Here is a 23,678-nt window from a genome sequence, read left to right as displayed (position 1 = left end):
GCATTTTCTTCGCCCCAAAAAGAGGTCTTGCTAGAAAAGACTGGTAAATAATATATATATATATATATATATATATATATATATATATATATATATATATATATATATATATATATATATATATATATATATATATATATATATATATATATATATCACAGACTCTTGGATAACCCTGGCAAGACGGGCAATTGATTGTGCCGTCCCTGTATATCATCATGTGAGGCAGAGTGGTTAAGCAGTAAAAAACTATTTTACCACATCAGTCTCATCCTGAGTACGATATAAAACACTTGCTAAAGAGATAGAAACAACACTCAAGACCATTTTAAAGTCAGTACCCAAACCTTAGTATAAACTTGCAACCATGAAATTTAAAAACAATCTTACATTTTTCATACACGACTTGTACATAGAAAATCTAAAATCTTAATACTGTAATACATCAAGATTATTTTATTTATATTTTAAAATTGTATATTATCTGATAAGGTTCACCGAACATTGTCCTGTATACATGCGTTCAAAGAAGATTTTTATTGTTGTAATGAGTATGTGAGGTCTTACTTTGGAAAAGACCGAGAACAGTGTTTTAATGAGGTGATGAGGTCTCACTCTTGTAAAGATTGATGACATTGTTCTAATAAGGTTATAAGGTCTTACTCTGGGAAAGACTGATGACATTGTTCTAATAAGGTTATGAGGTCATTTTCTCGGAAATTATGTTATGAGGTCTTACTCTTGGAAAGATTGATGACATTGTTGTTATAAGGTTATGAGGTCATTTTCTCGGAAATTATATTATGAGGTCTTACTCTTGGAAAGATTGATGACATTGTTGTAATAAGGTTATGAGGTCATTTTCTCGGAAATTATGTTATGAGTTTTTACTCCGGGAAAGATTGATGACATTGTTCTAATAAGGTTATGAGGTCATTTTCTCGGAAATTTAGTTATGAGGTCTTACTCTTGGAAAGATTGATAACATTGTTGTAATAAGGTTATGAGGTCTTACTCTGGGAAAATTGAAATCATTGTTGCAATGAAGTTATGAGGTGTTACTCTGGGATAGATTGATGACATTGTTGAAATAATGTTATAAGGCTTTCTTTAGGGATTCTGTGTTTATCTATTTCACTCTGCGACAGATTAAAAACATTGTTGTAATGGAGTGATGAGGTCATATTCTGGGAAAGATTGATAATGACGTTGTTTCCAGATATGTTCAAATTGAAAGAGGATTATATTCACAGCAAAATTCTGAAAATTAAGCAATATACCTTTCTTAAGAATCTGATCTTGAACGAAACATTCGTCTTTTATTGACGAAATATAGACATTATTTTGAGGCAATTATTGAAAGATACATAAGGAAGAAAATGAAGATAAAATAATAATGGCAGCAAAATAACACAAGTAGCGACGGAGAAGACGACGACGATGCTGTTGATTATGATGATGACTTTGATGATGAAATTAATTAAAACCGACCGTTTTTCGTCAAAATTGAAAACAGGATATACCTATCGCTCGATACTTTGTTCAAAATCATTTATTTGTTTTTGCATCAAACAGTATGAACGAAAATATGGACAAATATCGTAAGAAGAACAAAACGAATTCAGAAAAAAAGAAATAAATATCAAATTTCATTGGCTTATTTTATTCCCTGTGACAAAATAATGATCTGGTAATTTTACCCGGCTGTCTTTAAGGTATTTAAATGGTTACATTAATCGATGAATGGTTAACTGAAAAGCTTTTGAAATGGATATAATAATTTTCACGGCCTGCGCACTTAGTGTAATTTATACTCTGACACAAGATTTATTTTATTTGAGATAATATTTTGACAAAAATCAGTTTGTTTCATAGGTGAAAGCCTTTATTTTTTTTAACTTTATACTTTTATTAATTCGTTATGGTTATTGTTAAATGAATAAATTAATACGAGATAATACAAAATTAAAATAAAAGATAAGAATGTTTAGAATGTTTAATGCATTATTACAAAAAAAGAAAAGAAAAAAATACGGCCGTATTCATTTTCTGAACATATATATCTGGGTTGGAATGCCATTATCATATCTCGCCATTGTAACGTAAAAGAGGTTTGGCAATGACTTCAGTAGAACGTAATAAATTGCACAGCTGATTCACTTACTGCTCATTGTTCACCGTGAGGGTTCAGTCACGCATGAATTACCCCATTTTTACATGAGGTAACATGACTGATCCCTCATAACCCCCAATCTTCAAATGCTGACAAACAGGCGGAAGCCTACGACTCTTGGGAAACAATAACTTACATGCAGCTTTCCATATCTGACAAAGTCTTGCATTTTTTAAACCTTTTTAGTAGCCGTAACTAAATTTCAACATAAAAAGAATAGTATGAAATATTTTCTTTGAGAGACTCCATGATCATGTACGTGCGTGCTTTAAGCATTTAGATCAAAAGCTCGACGACATCATTATTTTTTTCCTTCGTGACAATACAAGTAGGGCGCATAAATGAGCCTCTTTCAGACTCAGATAGTCTGATATTTACACTGTATTCAAAATTCTCATTACTAAGTGCTCTTTTTCTTTTTTAACATGTCTCTTACAGAAAAAATGCAGCCATCAAAATTAAATCATAAATATTAATATAAATTAAAAATTATTTTCGATGTCACATTTTTTTAATAAGGCCATTAAATATTTATTTTCGTTTTTCATTCATACATTATTGAGAGCACGTCATCATTTCCTATCTTAGTAATTGTAAAACAAAATAGTTTTATCTATAATCTGTATTAATGATATAAGATCTGTAGAAACAAAGAATGAACGTTACAAGGGAGACAATCCGTCTAGATTGTTTATTAGATGTTTACCAGATTGTCTATATGCTTGTTTGTCCCATAATTATTGTACAACAATCATAAAACATTTGTCATGTAAAAAATGGCATATCTACAGAATTAAAAAAAAACCATACTGTTATTATTCAACCTCCGTCATCGTGCACAGTGTCTAGATCTACTTAACTTAATGTCTCTGTGATTTTGTTTAAATATTACAGCTATGTTGATCTTTTAAAATAGGAAAAAAATTTGAAACGTAGGGTTTAGAAAATCAAAATTTTCTGGGACAAAAATATTTGATTTAAACATTTTAACAAGGTCTGTTTATTCTATACATGTAGACCTACATGGAAGATGAGAAATCCGATTGTTTTACATTTTCAAATTGTTTCCAATCTTAAACATAGATATACTTACAGTTTCCTGCAAAAAATGAACAAAATTCTTAACAACATCTGACATTATTTTTAATATTTACATGATTTAACGGATCATTTTTTGTTTACGCGCACCATTGTTTTAAAACTTGTGTAACGCCATTTGATTAAAAGATGCTGACAGTTTAGAAGAGTTAAGTGAAGAGTAACAGTTACAGTTCTTCAATGGATAATTCGTGCCAATTGTCACCTAATTCCAATCTGTTACCTATCAAAAAAGGTTCAAAAGGGTAATTTGGATTAGATAATGCAAAATGGCCATAACTCAAATCAGTTATCATTACTTTTGACAGTATTTTCATTAAGAATTTTTATGTTCTTTCTACATGAAGTCTTAGCTTAAGTCTCAATATAAGGCCTAGTTTTAAGCAAACAATAAAATGCCATCAAAGTGCGAGAAAGGAAAACAAACCAGAATCATTTTTAAGGAAGAACACACTTTAAAAAAACAAGTAAATATAACAGCAAGTTTGAGTATTAAACAGGTATTATTTCCTAGAGGAATAAGGGCTACCTGTTCACCCATGGCAACATCAAGACCAGTGTATATCTAATGATGAGTATTGGGGGAGACACGCCCACTGCAACCGTCCCCCGAAACACCCTCACCCTTTAAGCATAGCAAAGTTCCAGAATACATGCATACAATTATAGTAAAAGAAAAATAACCTACACGAATGATCACTCCTGCATATAAAAACATTTTCCTGAAGATGAAAAAAAAACCTGATGCATTCTAGCACTTTTATCAATGTCCAATATTATGAAAATACTAAAATAAGAAAAAGGGCATAATAGAAATTTAACACATGAAGGTTTTTGCTAAAAAATTGTTTGGTTTCATTACATACAGCTAAGACTATTGTTTAAGTTTGGAGGCGTTATATAATGCATTTAAAGGCATTTTGACCTTAAGCCGCCTCTTTATGACAACCCCGACATTTGAATGAATTCAACATCCACAGAGTGATAAGATATTTACCATCAACTGCCGTTCTGCAGACAAGGTGCGTATAATCAAAATACATCGGCCACGTCAAGTTCAGCTACTTTTCTACAAGTTGTTCACTAGCATCGAGAAATAAATGTAACGTCTCTGGTGAAACTGTTCTGTCTTTAACCAACTTAGATATCATGAGTTTAGTCGTATACATGGATATCTTAAAATATTTTATATGATAATAGCTGAATTCAATACCTTGTTAAATAAAAATTGAAGCTAATCGAAATTGTACAGTTTTTATTTCTGCACTGTAAAAATACTAAATTATTTAATACTTCAAATGCATTATTATTCATTGGACACCAATTTCGTTGTTTTCATGGATAGGTCAATCAACAAATTTAAGATCAAACAAAGTTTCATTTTATCTGCTTTAAGATTATTTTACATTACATTATTTATATTTTACCTTTTATAAATAAACTAGACTGTCAACAAACGTAGGAGCCCACACAAAAATATTGTTATTGACAAAACCACAAAATTTCATTTCCACGGAATTTAGTGAATTTACAGTACTCCGTCTAGTGAAATTATGAGATATATTTTAACAGCAAAGTATACAAAGATAAAGGATATTTAAACTTGGCAGGTTTTATTTGTTTTATTCCGAACAAAGAAATATATGATAAAATTCTATTTGCAACAATGGATTCTATATAGCACCCAGCTGTAAATTAAAAATTCATAAAACGTTAAAATATCTGTAAATTTGAAGGTAAAACTTAATGAGATAATAAGTTTTAAGATAACCATTCAAAATTAACTAGAAGGGTTTTTGTCACAAAAACATATGTCCACCAAAACTATGTATGGTCACTCATGTGAAGTTTCATTAAAATCCCACCAGTAGTTGGACCTGTAAAGGCTGGACAAGATCTTTTTTATGTTAAGCTCAGGCGTCCATTTTGTGCAGCGAAGCAGAATGTGACAGTGATGTGCACAACTACACATGGTACTGATCACTCCTGTAAAGTTTATTTGACAACCCACGAGTAGTTTGACATGTGAAGGGCGTACAAGAATTTTCTATTTTTACCTCTGGCGGCCATTTTGTGCAGCGAAGCAGAACGTACCGGTGATGTGCACAACTAGGAATGGTACTGATCACTCCTGTAAAGTTTGATTGAAATCCGACCAGTAGTTTGATCTGTGAAGGGCGGACAAGATTTTTCTATTTTTAGCTCTGACGGCCATCTTGTGCAGCGAAGTGGAACGTGCCAGTGATGTGCACATCTAGGGATGGTACTGATCACACCTGTAAAGTTTGGTTGAAAACCCACCTGTAATTTGACCTGTGAAGGGCGGACAAGGTTTTTCTATTTTTAGCTCTGACGCCCATTTTGTGCAGCGAAGTGGAACGTGCCGGTGATGTGCACAACTAGGGATGGTACTGATCACTTCAAGAAAGTTTGATTAAAATCCCACCAGTAGTTTGACCTGTGAAGAGCGGACAAGCTTAATGCCAGCGGACAACGACGGACAGACAGACAGACGGCGAAGACAAAATAATATGTTTCCAAAATTTTTGGGAGACATAACTATATAACTTCTTACAGCAAAATCAAGCAAAATTCAGACATTTGACTTTGAATGTCAAGGCAATTTATGAATAAAAGTCAAGGTTAGTTTAGTGTTCCAGAGGATCTTGTTGGTAAGTATGAAGACAATTCATCAAGAAATAAAAACGCATGATCGATGTTAAAATATTTGGACAGCAACGGTAAAATGCAAATCAACTGCTACTGTTACCTGAATGCCCATATGACCTTGACAATAACTCCTTTTTTCAAATAAGATATATGACTAAATTTTCATCAAAAGAATTATCTTTACATAATTGTTTGTACATTAATATAAATTTTCTCATTAAAATTCCGAAAATTTTCACACAAACAATGCAGTCATTACTTAAGTGTTTTTTAATAGTTACCGTCTTCAAATTTCTAATTATTATACAAAATTCATACCAATGTAAGCATTATATGCAAACTATGTCAGTTGTGTAAACAATAAGTATGCTTTCTTAATTTCTTGTGTCTTCCATAATTTTAGATTGCAATGTCTGAAAAAACAATTTTAATTGTATCTAAAAGTTAACCAATGATAAATTAAAAACTCCCCTAATAACGATATTTAAGGGACCATTAAGGTTTAAAGAGGCAGCCAAATTGAAAACAAGGATCAGGATTGGGGCAACATCATTTTATACGGCATATCTTCTTAAGTGATATCTTTTTAAGAGACGTTTACTAAACAGTTATTTTTCTCTGTAAACCTGATTGTACATGCAATAGTCTATAGATATTTTTGAATCATATGTTTACTGAATAATTTCCCAATTGGTTAAATAGATAGAACTTTATATTTTTATTTATTTCTTTATTATGTGTCTATTTTTCTTAAATTAACAGGGGAAATAACTAGAAATAAATTTTACGACAGGAAGAAGAAGTCATTTCCCCTTTATATTTTCATTCAAAACAAAAATAGAAAGTAAAAATAGTATTATTCCCAACTTTTTCTTGTCAAACAGAAAGTCAATACAATGTATTGATTATTTTCATTAAACAGTATCTAATCCAAGTAAATTTAAGATTTATCTTTAATCACATAATTTCACATTAAAATCAGTAGATTTTATAGAAGAACATATATCAGTTAAGTCTTATAATTCCATTTATATTTTCTTTTAAGTGGGGAAATAATCAAATATAATTTTATAACAGGAAGAGGAAATCAATTATTTCCCCTTCAATTTTTTAGTCAAAACCAAAAGAGGAAGTAAAAATAGTAAAATTTCCAACTTAAAATCTTGTCAAACAGAAAGGTAATACGATTTCCTGATCATTTTCACTAAAAATATTCAATCCAACTTTCAAAGTAAGTTAAAAATATCTTTAAACACATATTTTCACATTAAAATAAGTACATTGTTACAGATGCATATCAATTAAGTCTAATAGTTTCATTTATATTTTCTTTTAAGAATGGAAATAATCAAATATTATTTTACAATAGAAATAAGAAGTGAATTATTTACCCTTTATATTTTCATTCAAAACCAAAGGAAGAAGTAAAAAAGAGAAAATTTCCATTTTTTATCTTGTCAAACCGAAATTTAATACATTTTCTTGATTATTTTCACTAAATGATATCCAATCCAACTTTCAAAGTTAGTTTAAATTGATCATTTAATACATAATTTCACTTAAAAATAAATACATTATTATATCAGAAATTATTTAATTGAATATTATTAAGTTAGCCAATGTTTAATAAATTATCTTACAATTCAAGTTACAATCTTAGTATGACACTGAAAACTTTAAAACTGATACTGATATCTACCTCAATCATATAAACTGTCATAGAATTAAAAATGGCTGCCTTGTACTGTTTTGATCTAAGGCATCAAGGACAAATAAGGAACAAGTAGAGGAATGTGACATTATAAACTTAGGAATGTGACATTATAAACTTATTGACTGACAATAACAATTTTACATTTTACTTATGTATTACAGAATGTTTCAAGAACCTGACTACAGAGAAAACCTATCATTGATGTTATCACAGGTTTTAGATGACATTGGTGTCAATGAAAGCATAGTGATAAGAAGGAGAAGAATGAACATGCTGACAGAGACTATGAATTATATCACAAACAGGTTAATTAATCAAAATTTGACTGTATATTATCTTGGGAGTCAGAGTGAAGGTACAACTACTATAGGACTACACTCCGATTCTGATATACTTATCTGTGATTATGGTTACAATATAATACAAGACTGGTCAGAGTGGGAGCATTGCAAAACAAACTACCTCATGATACAGGATGAGAACACCACCCCTGGTTATTGTTTCTTACAACTGCTCCGACATGATGAACCTTTTCCTGCCACTGTCATTCCTGATAGACACCATATAACAGATAGAAGTGGACGAATTTTGTTGAAAAACACAAAAAGTAATGGTATCATTCCGGGTTCTGTAGATCACGGACCCTCAAATGCTATACAAGGACAACCTGGAATCGTCGATAAAGACCATGTGTTAGCTTATCCTTGTAAATCATGGCCTCAATCAGCATCATGTTGGTTAGAGAGACAAGGTATTGGTAGATGGCCAACACAAGACATGAGAAGATATGCAGCCAGTACAGGGTGTTTTGTTGTTGCAACTGGAAGTAAGGTCGGTGTTTATCCAGAACTGGAATGGAGAATATCTACGTCCCTGGCAGAAAGATGTTTGATGTCAAATCTAAATATAACACAAATAAGGTGCTATGTATTATTGAAAATAATTCTTAAATCCTTCCTTAATCCTCAGGCAGAAATCAATATATCAAGTTTCATGTGTAAAACAGTTCTATTACATTGTATAGAAAACACAGAGCAAAGTATATGGAAAAATAACAATTTATTTACATGTTTAACATACTGCTTATTAGAATTACATGCTTGTGTACAGAATGACTGTTGTTCACATTTCATTGTCCAAGAAAACAATTTAATGGCAGGGCAATTTACAGCTGAAAAAAAACATGACCTTTTAAAATATATAACTGAATTGATACAGAGTGATGGAAATGGGTTACTTATAATAGATATCGATGATCTTGGTCAAAGACTGCAGGTTAAACTGAACATGGTACCACATGGAGGATACAATTTTCAGTCTTTACTTGAAATACATAAAAATTTAATGATCCAAACATATGTAAACATTGCAAACATTGCTGGTCAAACAGGCGAATGTCATAAGTTTGTTTTATACTATTTACACAATAAAAGCATTATGACAATTAAGCAATCTGTTAGTAAACTTATGACCTTCAGAGATAATGGTAATAGATTTCAACATGCTGCATTCAAGATTCTAGCACCTTTTATCTTTACTACATATGGATCTGTCCTGGCATCTTCCAGCATTGGTGAAAATAATCAAGTGTCACCTGAAGCACTGGTCTGGTTATCAGCTGGTTTAAACTCAGATATCTCATCTAGCAGACTTAAATTGGCATCAGTATTCTACAGTACAGGTAATATGGAGAAAGCTGAACTTATTCTGATACACACTGAACAACAATATTATTCGTATCCTCTTTTACCTATCTGTAACTGCTTGCATAAGCAAATACATGTAACAGCAGAATTCATGTGGGTATGTGGTGAACAAAGTGAGGATTGTATTAAACATATAACAGCATTTTGTGTCAGATTTATGCATCAAGAGATCAACTGTGTTCCTCGTGAACTACAATATGAAATGTTCAGATCTACACAAGATGACATGATACACAGAGATAAGTATAGAGACTATTGGATGAACTGGGCTGTAGTTGACTCTTTACCTTTCCTGTTCTTTCTACAATACAAGATCTACAGTCATCTACAAAAACACCAAGATCAGCAACAAGCGCTTAGTAAACTTATAAGAATCATAGTAACGGATAAGAACCTTGAACATAGAGAAACAGCATTCAACATTTTAGGACAATGTATGGAACAAGAAAACACACATCAACAGGCATTAAATTGCTACCTGCTTTCTCTTCAGCTAAGGGCAAGAAACAATGCAGCAAAGTTCCATATATGTAAGCTCTTTTCTAGGATATTGGCTGGCCGTTAAAACATGTGGTCAAAAGCAGACAATTTTAAGACTTGAATTTCTATTGATCATAGTTATAATTCTTGTGTGTATCAAGTGATTCAAATGTCAAAATATGTGTTTTTATAATTCTTTTTGTTACACTCTAATGATTTTCACATGAATTATCAAATCAGAAAAAGATATCTTAATAGAACGATTTTAGTATTCTAACAATACAATTCTGTTTCTAAAAGCAAACAAATCAACAATTTAAACAAACCTTGGAAAATAAAAAATAACAGAAAAAACTGTATTTAAATAATTATTTTTTTAAGAATATCTGTGTAGCCACATTTGATGTTTAGTTCAAGAATAAATCATTTACATTAAAAATGACAAAGATAAGAACATGCAGAAGAACATCTATGTGTCGGCCTTCGATTAATCAATTTGCTCGATTTGTCGAAAAAAAATGAAAGCCCCAATTTTCCGCCTATATATTCATGATAAATGAGTCGAAATTTTATGTGTAGAATTTTTCGATGTGTCAAAGTTTATTCCTGGTACGTATAGAATTGATCGAGTGCTAATTACCACAAATAAGCCGAAGTCCTTTAGTTATTTTGACGTCTTTGATCTCGAGAAATTTTAACACATTTTCCGCCTACTTGATGATTGACAATTAATTGTCTGACAAATGTTAATTACTTAAAAATTTTCCAACAAAAAGTTTGTGGTGAAGACAAATCTATTGACTCTGATTCCACAGAAATGACCAAGTAGAAATCTAAACTTCAGACCTATCTGACTCAGAATGTGAACCACAGAACATTTACAATGCTGTTGAAACTGGCCAGTTCTTTAGAATGTTGCTAATTCAAAGATGTTCAGTGCCTGGGTGGTAAAATAAAAAGGATGGCTTAGCAATTATGGTTTGCGCAATCATGATAGAGTCTGAGAAAGAACCGCTTTTTGAGATAGGAAAATGATCTTTCAAAAAATCTAAAAAAAAATCAACTAGGAAGTGTCTGACCTCTGGTGTTTCGTTTGAACAATACACATCAGCCAATGGCAGTGTTCTAGTATGCGCTTATCTCACTGACAAGGAAATCATTAATGACGTTTTTTTACAATGTCAATCTCATGATGAAACTCTTCTTGATGATAACAACGACAATGAGCTGCATACAAGACTAGGAGTGACAATTTTCGAAATCATGACTGGTTAGTTGCTATTACTTAGGGAAAACAACAGTTCCAAAAGATGTGTACATATAAAGAAATACAAAGACCCCTGGGCGGGCCAATTTTGACCAAAATGCTTTTATATGACAAACTTTGTAAACACTCACTGGAAGATAGTTCATGCTAAATATCTAAGCTCTAGTTCTTTGTGTGTGTTTTTTTTTTTTTTGGGGGGGGGGGAATATATCATTTAAGTTTTTACTATATATATTTAAGAAAACCCTATAAGCCCCAAAAGCGAGGACAATTTTGGCCATAGGGCTTTTACTTGAACGAGTTTGGTAGACACTCAAAAGAAGTTGTTTCATGATTGAGATCTAAGTTCTAGCTAGTTTTTCAAAAGACGATTTTTTAATATTTTTGTTTTAGTTTCCATGGCAAAAAGAGTTCTTCATAGAATTTAATTCTTTGACCACCAAAGGAACATTCCTGTGAAGTTTGGATGAAATTGGCTTAGTGGTTTATGAGATGTCCTTTTAAAGTAAAAGTTTATTGACCGCAACGGACGAAAAGCGATCAGAAAAGATCACCTTGTCACTTTGTGACAGGTGAGCTTAAAATGCAGTGCTCTCCATCATATCAGATGCATTAATCGCCGTAATAATGATTTTTATAGGAAGCCGTTGCTAGAAAAACTTCTGTCAAAATATTACGCAGAACCGAAGACAATGATATTGGAATACCTTGAAATTCCATTCCTTTATTGCAGTAATATTATACATTTGTTAACAATAGTGGAATATCATGAATTTCCGTTCGTATTTTGTATTATATGTATGTCTCTTGTTGTAGTCATAATCTCCGTAGGCAATACACAAAAAAGGAAAGAAATGTTACGATAAACCTTAAAGTTTGTGGAAGAGAACTGGATCGCCGACATGAAAAAAGTCAAACTTAAACTCATTTATTAGTCATAACTCTGACAAAATTTTTATCGGAAAATGTCGTCATTCCTGTAAAAATGGATGAAATTGCACAAGTGATATTTGGGAAGTCCGAACAAGAGTTTGACAAACAGACATACGACAAAGACACTGCCCTAAACCTTTTTACGATGTGAACATTAGCACATTAACAATAAATTTCTTTGGGTCATGCCAGTAGTTGAATATTTTTGCGACTAAAATAGAAAACTGAACCAATTATTAATTTAGAACTGCCACTGCCATGGCGTGAATACCCAAGCATACCACTGTCAACAGAATCAACAGTGGTCATTTAAAGTTTAAGGACAACCTCCAAGCCAAATATGATGGTAGTAAGCCAGTGCATTGCTATGTTATGTATTCTACATGTTTTAGTGGCAAATATTAAAGTGACCTTTACCTTTAACCTACTGACCTCAAAACTGAAACTGCCACTGTATGACTTGAATATCCCCATTCATGCAGCTTTACCTGCGGTTGTTTTATGATGAATATATGAGAACGTAATTAATTGTTTCAAATGCGAAAATATCAAAACCAATACAATGTGGACAGGCACTCTTATGCATTTGAACAGACAAGCTTATTGTTGTAAAATCCCCTGTGACCTTGACCTTTGGCACTGTCACCTAAGGATCTATAGGGGTCATGTAATAGTCATAACCAACCTCAATACTAAATATGAAGTCTGATGACCAAAGCATTCTTAAACAATTGAGCGCACAAGCCTTTGAACTAAAGGTCTCTGTGACCTCGACTATTGACCCAGTGACTTCAAAATAGATAGGATCACTTAATGGTCAAGATCAACCTCCATACCAAATATGAAGACTGTGGTCAAAGGATTCTTAAGTTATTTGGCGGACAAGCCTTTTTTTCGTCAAGGCCCTACTGACCTTGACCTTTGACCTCAAAATCAATAGAGGTCATACACAAACCATAACAAACCTCAATACCAAATATGAACTCAACAGCAACATGGGTCACCAAATGGTCATGACCAACCTCCATGCCAAATATGAAGACTGTGGGTCAAAGGAATCTTAGGTTATTGGACGGACAAGCCTTTAGAAGTCAAGGCCTCTGACCTTTGACCAGGAGACCTGAAAATCAAAAGGGATCATCTAATAATCATGATTAACCTCAATATAAAAACATATGAATACTGTGGGTCAAATAATTCTTTAGTTATTGGGCTGACAAGATTTTTTAGTCAAGGCCCCTGTAACCTTGACCTGTGGACCTTGAAATCAATAGGGGTCATCTGCTAATCATAACTAACCTCCATGCCATATATGAAAACGGACAGCTGGACGGACAAGCTGATTCCATTGAACACCCCCTTAAAACTTGCTGTGCAGGGGTATAATAATATAATGTTATTTTGACTTAACTCTTGGGGTTTGATGGGGAAAACATCACTTAAGAAAAGTAAAAAAAGGTTGATAATAATAAATGACACACGCTTTAGAAGACTGACATCAAACTATCACAAATGCTTTAATTTTAGGACTAGCTCAGCTTGACAGCGTTACATATACCAGTGCTTAAATAAATTTGTTAGTGCTCAAATAAAACAGTAGATCTACCAAAATTTATATGTAAGTCACAAACTTGCATTCCATACAATTGTTGTCAGTTGTGTAAAGGACATTTTAAAACAAAGCATGATTATTTTAAGAATTATTTTTCCAATTCAAGTTACATGTTATATAATAATATATTTATATATACAAAATTTAGCTTGCACAAAAAACAATATAAAAATAGTATAAATGATAAAAATGAACAGTTCAATAGTCAAATTTCTTTTAAAAACTTATTATATAGCGGGACAAATAAACATGAAATAAAAAAGTAAGTATTAAAAAAAAATCAAAGGTTATTTTTTAAATAAAATCATGTATATTATACTCAAGCAGGTTTTAAACATGTTCAAGGATGTAAGCATGCCTGACAGACAATATGTTACTATTTATAGCTATTTACACAATGTTACTATTTAAAGCTAGTCAAACAATATGTTACTATTTATAGCTGTGTAGTTACTAAAAATACGCAATATGCTGTATGAGGACTTAAATAGGTGTTGTTTTTTTTTTGCATTCACAAACAGAAGGTGGATGGGGCAATATAGATCAGTACAAACCTGAACTCTTTTACTTATATTGAGCCCTTCAAAGCTTTCTGATTGGGTATAAGGGGAGACAAATTTACTGGTGGACCGGTTGTCATGGTAGCCGTCTCCCTTGGTTACACCTTTCTGCATAAGCGATAAGAAAAGTAAATAAATGCAGGTTATGAAATGAGAGTCCATGATATTTAAATTATATACAAAGTCAATCTTCAAAGTAGTTTACTCGATACTACAAAGTATCTTTAGTAACTTATATAATAAAAAAATCCGGTAGCTTAAAAAGAGAGAAAAAGAATTAGATTGAATTCAACAACAGAATATTGAAATAATTCACATTAGACTGGAACAAGAAAATCACAATTCTAAATGCACAAGGGATGCCACTTTTTTTCAAAATCCAAAGTTACACCCATCTTTCAAATACGTAAGTTTAGTTTTCAAGAAAATAATTATTTTTTTTTTGGGGGGGGGGGGTGGCAGGGAGGGGGTTTAAAAATGGAAACTCATAAATACTCCGCAGAATAAATTAATAGTAAATCAAGACCTCAATTCAGCTTAAAAGATCAAAATGTCAAACAAAGCTTTAGTCTGATATCAATTTTTGTGCTTTTTCAGCTTTGGCACAACAGTCAAAACAATGAGCTACAATTTTCGAACAAAATATAATAATACAGGTAAATTTGATGGGATATTTTCAATGGCACTGACCATCCCACTTCAACTGAGAAAATTCCCCATGATACATTACTTATATATCTGCATTTTCTTCGCCCCAAAAAGAGGTCTTTCTAGAAAAGACAGGGCCGGCAATTATTTTTTTATCTTAAGCATTTCTTAACTTAACAGTATGATATCTATGTAGTAAATTCTTGAAAATTTCCACTTTTCTGTACAGGCTCTTGGACAACCCTGGCAAGACGGGCAATTGATTTTGCCGTCCCTGTAAATCATTAATCCGAGGCAGAGTGGTTAAGCAGTAAAAAACTATTCAACCACATCAGTCTCATCCTGAGTGCGATATAAAACACTTGCTCAAGAGATAGTAACAACACTCAAGACCATTTTAAAATCAGTACCCAAACCTTAGTATAAACTTGCAACCATGAAATTTAAAAACAATCTTACATTTTTCATACACGACTTGTACATAGAAAATCTAAAATCTTAATGAAATGTCAAAATATCAATTATTTTGTTTCTTTTAATTTGTATGACTCGTCGAGGCTGAGACTTATTTTTACTGTAATACATCAAGATTATTTTATTTATATTTTAAAATTGTATATTATCTGATAAGGTTCATCGAACATTGTCCTGAATACATGCATTCAAAGAAGATTTTCATTGTTGTAATTAGTATGTGAGGTCTTACCTTGGAAAAGACTGATAACAGTGTTTTAATGAGGTGATGAGGTCTCACTCTTGTAAAGATTGATGACATTGTTGTAATAAGGTTATGAGGTCATTTTCTCGGAAATTATGTTATGAGGTCTTACTCTAGGAAAGATTGATGACATTGTTCTAATAAGGTTATGAGGTCATTTTCTCGGAAATTATGTTATGAGGTCTTACTCTGGGAAAGATTGATAACATTGTTGTAATAAAGTTATGAGGTGTTACTCTGGGATAGATTGATGACATTGTTGAAATATTGTTATAAGGTCTTACTCTTGGAAAGATTAAAAACATTCTTGTAATGTAGTGATGAGGTCATATTCTAGGAAAGATTGATAATGACGTTGTTTCCCAATATATTCAAGTTGAGAGAGAGTTATATTCACAGCAATATTATGAGAATTAAGCAATATTCCTTCTCAAGAATGTGAACATTCGTCTGTCATTAATGAAATATAAACGTTATTTTGAAGCACTTATTGAATGATACATCAGGCAGAAAAGAAAGATAAGAATGGTAGCAAAAATGATACAAGAAGCAACGACGAAGACGACGACAACGACGACGATGCTGTTGATTATGATGACGATAATGATGATGAAATAAATTAGGACCGAACGTCTCTTCTTCAAAATTGAAAACGGGATATAAATATCGCTCGATACTTTGTTCAAAATTATTATTTTTTTTGCATGAAATAGTACGGACGAAAATATGAACAAATATCGTAAGAAGAACAAAACGAATTCTGAAAAAAGAAACAAATATCGAATTTCATTGGCTTATTTTATTCCCTGTGACAAAATAATGATCTGGTATTTTTACCCGGCTGTCTTTAAAGTGTTTAAATGGTTACGTTAATCGATGAATGGTTAACAGAAAAGCTTTTGAAATGGATATAATAATTTTCACGGCCTGCGCACTTAGTGTAATGTATACTCTGACACAAGATTGATTTTATTGGAGATAATATTTTGACAAAAATTAGTTTGTTTCATAGGTGAAAACCTTTAATTATTCTAAAATTTATACTTTTATTAATTCGTTATAGTTATTGTTAAATGAATGAATTAATATGAGATAATACGAAATTATAATAAAAGAGAAGAATGTTAAATGCATTATTACAAAAAAGAAAAGAAAGAAATCCGGACGTATTCATGTTTTGAACTTATATATCTAGGTGTAAAACACCATTGTCATACCTTGCCATTGTAACGTAAAAGAGGTTTGGCAATGACCTCAATAGAACGTAATAACTTGCCGGGCTGATTCACTTACTACTCGTTGTTCTCCGTGAGGTTGTGGCCGGTGACGTTACGGGAATTTCCCCGTTACCTGATGCCAGAGTGCAATGACCTATCCTCGATTGTCATAGGATATCCACCTATTGTTGGTGCTCAGTCACGAGTGAATGATCCCATTTTTACATTTAAGGTAAAATGACTGATCCCTCATATCCCCCGATCTTCCAATGCTGACAAACGGATGGAAGTCTACGACTCTTGGGGAAACAATAACTTATATGCGGGTTTCCATATCTGACAAAGTCTTGCTTTTTTAAACGATATCAGTAACCGTAACTTACTCTCAACATAAAAATAATAGAATAAAATAGTGTCTTTGAGAGATGCCATGATCATGTACGTGCGTGCTTTAAGCTCTTAGATCAAAAGCTCGACGACATATTTTCTTTCCTTCATAACAATACAAGTAGGGCGCATCAATTATCCTCTTTTAGACTCATATAGTCAGATATTTCCACTGTATTCAAAATTCTCATAATTAATTGCTCATTTTCTTTTTTAACAAGTCTCTTTCTTGCAACATGTGGCCTTTAATAAAAAAATAAATATTTAATAACATAAAATATTATTTTCGAAGTCACATTTTTTAATAAGGCCTCCAATTTAATAATTAAATATTTACTTTCTTTTTTCATTGATACAATATTGTGAGAGCACAAAATCATGTTTTCCTATCTTAGTAATCCTAAAACAAAATAGTTATTATTTATAATCTATATAAATGATATAAGACCTATACAAAGAATGAACGATACAAGGGAGACAATCCGTCTAGATTGTTTATTGGATGTTACCAGATTGTCTATACGCTTGTATGTCACATAATTATTTTACAACAATCTATAAAACATTTGTCATGTAAAAATGGTATAACGATAGAATAATGAGAAAAATAATGTTATTATTTAACATCCGTCATCGTGCACAGTGACTAGACCTACTTAACTTAACTTATTGTCTCCGTGATTTTGTTTAAATGATACAGCTATGTTGATCTCATTAAAATTGGAAAATGTGAAACGTAGGTTTTAGAAAATCAGTATTTTCAGCAATGGCCATAACTAAGTGCAGAGTTACAGATCTTGTGTGCTCCGTTACTGTTTATGACATATATGCAGTTTTCATACCTTATATACCATTCGTGTAATAATCCAATGAACATGATCACAGGGGAATAACTGAGAAATCATCAAGTGAGAAATACAATTCCAGAGCTCCCCGCTACTATTCCACGAGTTGTAACTTCAAATGGAGTAATGTTATAAACCCAGTCATTGTGACGACCATACAGACCATACAGACAAAGATAAAAACAAGGAACATCGCAATGCGATGCAACCAGGTTTTCAGCAAAATATTTCACAGAAGCTTTGTCATGAAGGGGCATTTGTTTTTTTAATTAAATTTTAATTGAACTTTTAGGAGGAATTATGGCTTTTTTTAATATTCCTCAAACAAAAATGATTGAGAAATTTTATGTTGTCTATTCGCCTTTTTTTCCCAAATGTTTTAGAAAGGTAAACAGTACTTTATTTTTGCTTAATTTTTGCATTTTTGCGTCTCTTGTCATTTTCTTTTGTCAACAATATTGGCGTGTGGTGTTTTGTGCGATATCAAGAAAAGTATGTTCACAATTTTAAAACTAGGGCACTTGATGACAAAGCTTCTGTGAAAGTTTGAACAAAATCCGTTGAGAAATGTAGGAAGAGTTCAGCACAGAAGAATTTGTTCAATTCTGTATAAGGAAAAAAAACAAAGGGCCATAATAAGGTCAAATATTATCCAATCACAAAACCCTGACAATATGCGCCAGGGCACTTGATGACAAAGCTTCTGTGAAAGTTTGGTCAAAATCCGTTGAGAAATGTAGGAGAAGAAATTGTTCACTATATATTCTATATAAGGAAAAAAAACAAAGGGACATAATTAGGTCAAATATTATCTAATCGCAAAACCCCGACAATATGCGCCAGGGCACTTGATGACAAAGCTTCTGTGAAAGTTTGGTCAAAATCCGTTGAGAAATGTAGGAGGAGTTGCGCACAGAAGAAATTGTTCACTATATATTCTATATAATGAATAAAAACAAAGGGCCATAATTAGGTCAAATATATACCAATTGCAAAACCCTGACAATATGTGTCAGGGCACTTGATGACAAAGCTTCTGTGAAAGTTTGGTCAAAATCCGTTGAGAAATGTAGGAGGAGTTGCGCACAGAAGAAATTGTTCACTATATATTCTATATAATGAATAAAAACAAAGGGCCATAATTAGGTCAAATATTATCTAATCGCAAAACCCCGACAATATGCGCCAGGGCACTTGATGACAAAGCTTCTGTGAAAGTTTGGTCAACATCTGTTGAGAAATGTAGGAGGAGTTGCGCACAGAAGAAATTGTTTACGCCCGCCCGCCCGTCCGCCGACATACCTCAATCTAATAACCAGTTTTTTCCTTCGGAAAACCTGGTTAATAACAGCTGGACAGACAACGCCAGATATTCATTCCTTGGTAAAACAAAGAGTAGTAAAACATAAAAGTTTTTTATTAGGAACATGTTTTATAAGCAAAATACACAAACGTTAATATACATTTGCACAAACATTCTTTCCCAAATTTATGACATCTCTTGGCATTAAGCTGAACACAAAACATACTGGCCAAAAATCACATAGTTTCAATGTACAGTCAAACCGGTGCTAAAAACCATCATCAAATACAGACCATCCTGTAAAAAGACAACTCTAATTAATATTGATATTTCTTAATAAATTGACAGCAGCCGTGTATATAACACTATAATTATAAAAGACATGATTATCCAGTGAAAAGCGACGATACAAACGTGCAGTATTATAAATTTATCTATGTTAAAAGGCCAACTGTGTATATTATTTGGCAATTTATTTCTTATGGTACATTCTAACAAGTGGAATCAGAGAACCTATTAAAACCCTATCAGATAAGAGAGACATATCATTTTATATTTGTGAATTATATAAATACATACATGAATATACATTTATATATTCTAACTACATAGTTTCAGAACAACCTTTACAAAGGAATGTATGAAAAACCCTTTACAAGATAATTCTGAATTCAGAAAAAAAACATGCAAAAATTCATTTGTACAACAAAATGCTAAAATTCATATACTTGAATTACAAAGAAAAAGCTAAAATGCATTTTTGGCACAAAAATATGAAAATGGCACATTTATAATTATATCTAAAACACAAAACGAAGAATTAAATGTAAAAATTCACAGTTTTTAATAGGACTCTTAAACACGTATACAGTATTTACTAACATTTAAGCAGGATATTTTAAGAATGGTGCCTTTACCACGTGATTTGTTTTGTTTGGCTTTACGGCACACCAACACAATTTACGTCATATGACGCTGAAACAGGATTAATGATTAGTAATTTGAACCCATTTAATGGCTTCTTATGGTCACATATAGTTAAACAGTTGCTGCAATTCTGACTTTAAACAAGAGCTGTCGGTAGGACAGCAACGCTCGACTATTCTTAGTGCTTGATAGTAAAAAAATGCTTGATAGAGTTACCTCCTCCTGTTTACAGGTTGGGGTCATGATGGTGAACAAGTGTGCAAAGTTTCAAAGCCATATGTCAATGGACTTTGAAAATATTTGAACTATTACAAAAACTTTAACGTAAATTCTAAGTCAAAAAAGGGGCATAATTCTGTCAAAATGCTTGATAGAGTTACCTCCTCCTGTTTACAGGTTGGGGTCATGATGGTGAACAAGTGTGCAAAGTTTCAAAGCCATATGTCAATGGACTTTGAAAATATTTGAACTATTACAAAAACTTTAACGTAAATTTTAAGTCGAAAAAGGGGCATAATTCTGTCAAAATGCTTGATAGAGTTACCTCCTCCTGTTTCCAGGTTGGGGTAATGATGGTGAACAAGTGTGCAAAGTCTCAAAGCCATATGTCAATGGACTTTGAAAATATTTGAACTATTACAAAAACTTTAACGTAAATTCTAAGTCGAAAAAGGAGCATAATTCTGTCAAAATGCTTGATAGAGTTACCTCCTCCTGTTTACAGGTTGGGATCATGATGGTGAACAAGTGTGCAAAGTTTCAAAGCCATATGTCAATGGACTTTGAAAATATTTGAACTATTACAAAAACTTTAACGTAAATTCTAAGTCAAAAAAGGGGCATAATTCTGTCAAAATGCTTGATAGAGTTACCTCCTCCTGTTTACAGGTTGGGGTCATGATGGTGAACAAGTGTGCAAAGTTTCAAAGCCATATGTCAATGGACTTTGAAAATATTTGAACTATTACAAAAACTTTAACGTAAATTCTAAGTCGAACAAGAGCTGTCGGTAGGACAGCAACGCTCGACTATTCTTAGTGCTTGATAGTTAAAAAAATGCTTGATAGAGTTACCTCCTCCTGTTTACAGGTTGGGGTCATGGTTGTGAACAAGTGTGCAAAGTTTCAAAGCCATATGTCAATGGACTTTGAAAATATTTGAACTATTACAAAAACTTTAACGTAAATTCTAAGTCGAAAAAGGGGCATAATTCTGTCAAAATGCTTGATAGAGTTACCTCCTCCTGTTTACAGGTTGGGGTCATGATGGTGAACAAGTGTGCAAAGTTTCAAAGCCATATGTCAATGGACTTTGAAAATATTTGAACTATTACAAAAACTTTAACGTAAATTCTAAGTCGAAAAAGGGGCATAATTCTGTCAAAATGCTTGATAGAGTTACCTCCTCCTGTTTCCAGGTTGGGGTCATGATGTTGAACAAGTGTGTAAAGTTTCAAAGCCATATGTCAATGGACTTTGAAAATATTTGAACTATTACAAAAACTTTAACATAAATTCTAAGTCGAAAAGGGGCATAATTCTGTCAAAATGCTTGATAGAGTTACCTCCTCCTCTTTACAGGTTGGGGTCATGATGGTGAACAATTGTGTAAAGTTTCAAAGCCATATGTCAATGGACTTTGAAAATATTTGAACTATTACAAAAACTTTAACGTAAATTCTAAGTCGAAAAAGGGGCATAATTCTGTAAAAATGCTTGATAGAGTTACCTCCTCCTGTCTACAGGTTGGGGTCATGATGGTGAACAAGTGTGCAAAGTTTCAAAGCCATATGTCTATGGACTTTGAAAATATTTGAACTATTACAAAAACTTTAACATAAGAGGTTACGCCGACGCCGACGCTCGGGTGACTGCAATAGCTCTACTTATTCTTATCAAATAGTCGAGCTAAAAAGTGAAAAGATTTAAGATTCGATTAATAATTTAAATGTTGTGTGCTATTAATGACTGCAGTTTAATCAACATATTTCTAATGTGTAATTATGCTTTTTGCATATTTTAACTTCTTTTTGGTAATTTACGTGGATTGTTAAGTGCCGTTTGCAAAGTGTATTTTACTTTCTTTGTTCACTTCACAATATTTTACTTTAAAAAAAAATCAAAATGTTCATGAAACTGAGCATGAACCTGGGGGCATGCTGCTTTAACATTACAACTGAATGCAAAAATATGATGACAAGAGAAAAGAAAATCTTTACCAATTGTAAAAAAACATGGACAATGAATACACACATGATATTCCTTAAAATGTATAAAATAAATGTTTGCTTAAACATAAAACCTATAAGCATAAAAAATCAAACAGCATAAAACCAATCTCAGCATGAAAATATAGTGGCATAAAAATTTATCAATTTATCAGCATAAGACCAACTTCAGCATGAAAACCTATTGGTTATTAGCATAAAGAAAGCCTATAAGCATACACTCAATATCAGCATGCAAAACCCTTTTAGCATAAAAAACTATCAGCATGAAACCAATTTCAGCATAAGAACCTTTATATAAGTATAAAATATAAAAGCAATATCAGTATATAAAACAAATCAGCATACAAACATTTAAGCATATAAAATCTATCATAAACATAAAACAATTATGATAGCATATAACCACAGATGTATATTATCAATTCTAACACTCACGTGATTTTGTCACTATAGACAAAGAAGGAAAAAAACTGGTGTTAAACTGCCAATAAACACCGGTTAGGGACTACTTGTATATGCGCTGTTATGTTTTCACCCTCGATTCTATAGTTTACAAAGCATTTTAAAGCAACAATAAAAAGCATTTTTATTTATATTTTCAGTTCGTATAATGTTTTTTTTTCATACAATACCGAAATAATATCTCACATACACTAACGCCACATATTAGATGCATATCAGTTAATAAATAGTTTGACAAAACGGCGCCAATCCGTAAGCAGCGTAATTAATGACGTCATCCTAAGTAAACAACTCATTCATAAACAAGCTGACGTTATTTCATACATACAAGAATTATAAATGGGGCACTGATGTAAACACAATACGACGTAAGTTTTTATTGTTGAAAACTTGATAAAATAACGTTTTTTTTTTATCATTTCTTTTGATCGATAATTTCTATATCTTCGCAACAGTGGGGTGCGAAAATCGAACAGCGTTATACGAAAATCGGTACCGGAAGTTATTTCCGCTTGAAAAATAACATTAGTGATTTTCCTTATTTTATCGTGTTAGAATCGAAATAACATCGGTCTGAGAGGTGTATATTGGCTATTTAACACCGGTTTTGTCGTTTTGATGCGACAAAATTAACCACTCAGGCCTACGGCCTTCGTGGTCAATTCCTACGCATCCAAACTCCAAACCGGTGTTAAATAGCCGATATACACCTCTCAGGCCGATGTTAT

General features: G+C 32.3%; 1 protein-coding gene across 1 annotated transcript; it reads left to right on the top strand.

Moving 5' to 3' along the window:
• The first annotated feature begins 7,817 nt into the window (after positions 1-7,817).
• Positions 7,818-10,173, top strand: LOC132735788 (uncharacterized). Its single transcript, XM_060722780.1, has one exon. It carries the CDS (start codon positions 7,818-7,820, stop codon positions 9,924-9,926), a length of 2,109 nt encoding a protein of 702 aa, XP_060578763.1. The 3' UTR covers positions 9,927-10,173.
• Positions 10,174-23,678: the final 13,505 nt, after the last annotated feature.

The sequence above is a fragment of the Ruditapes philippinarum genome, unplaced genomic scaffold, assembly GCF_026571515.1.
Source record: "Ruditapes philippinarum isolate M1 unplaced genomic scaffold, ASM2657151v2 ctg839_1_1_1_1, whole genome shotgun sequence".
Classification (NCBI taxonomy): Eukaryota; Metazoa; Mollusca; class Bivalvia; order Venerida; family Veneridae; genus Ruditapes; species Ruditapes philippinarum.
The sequence above is the reverse complement of the archived record's forward strand: the minus strand, read 5'-3'. Positions and strand labels throughout refer to the sequence as shown.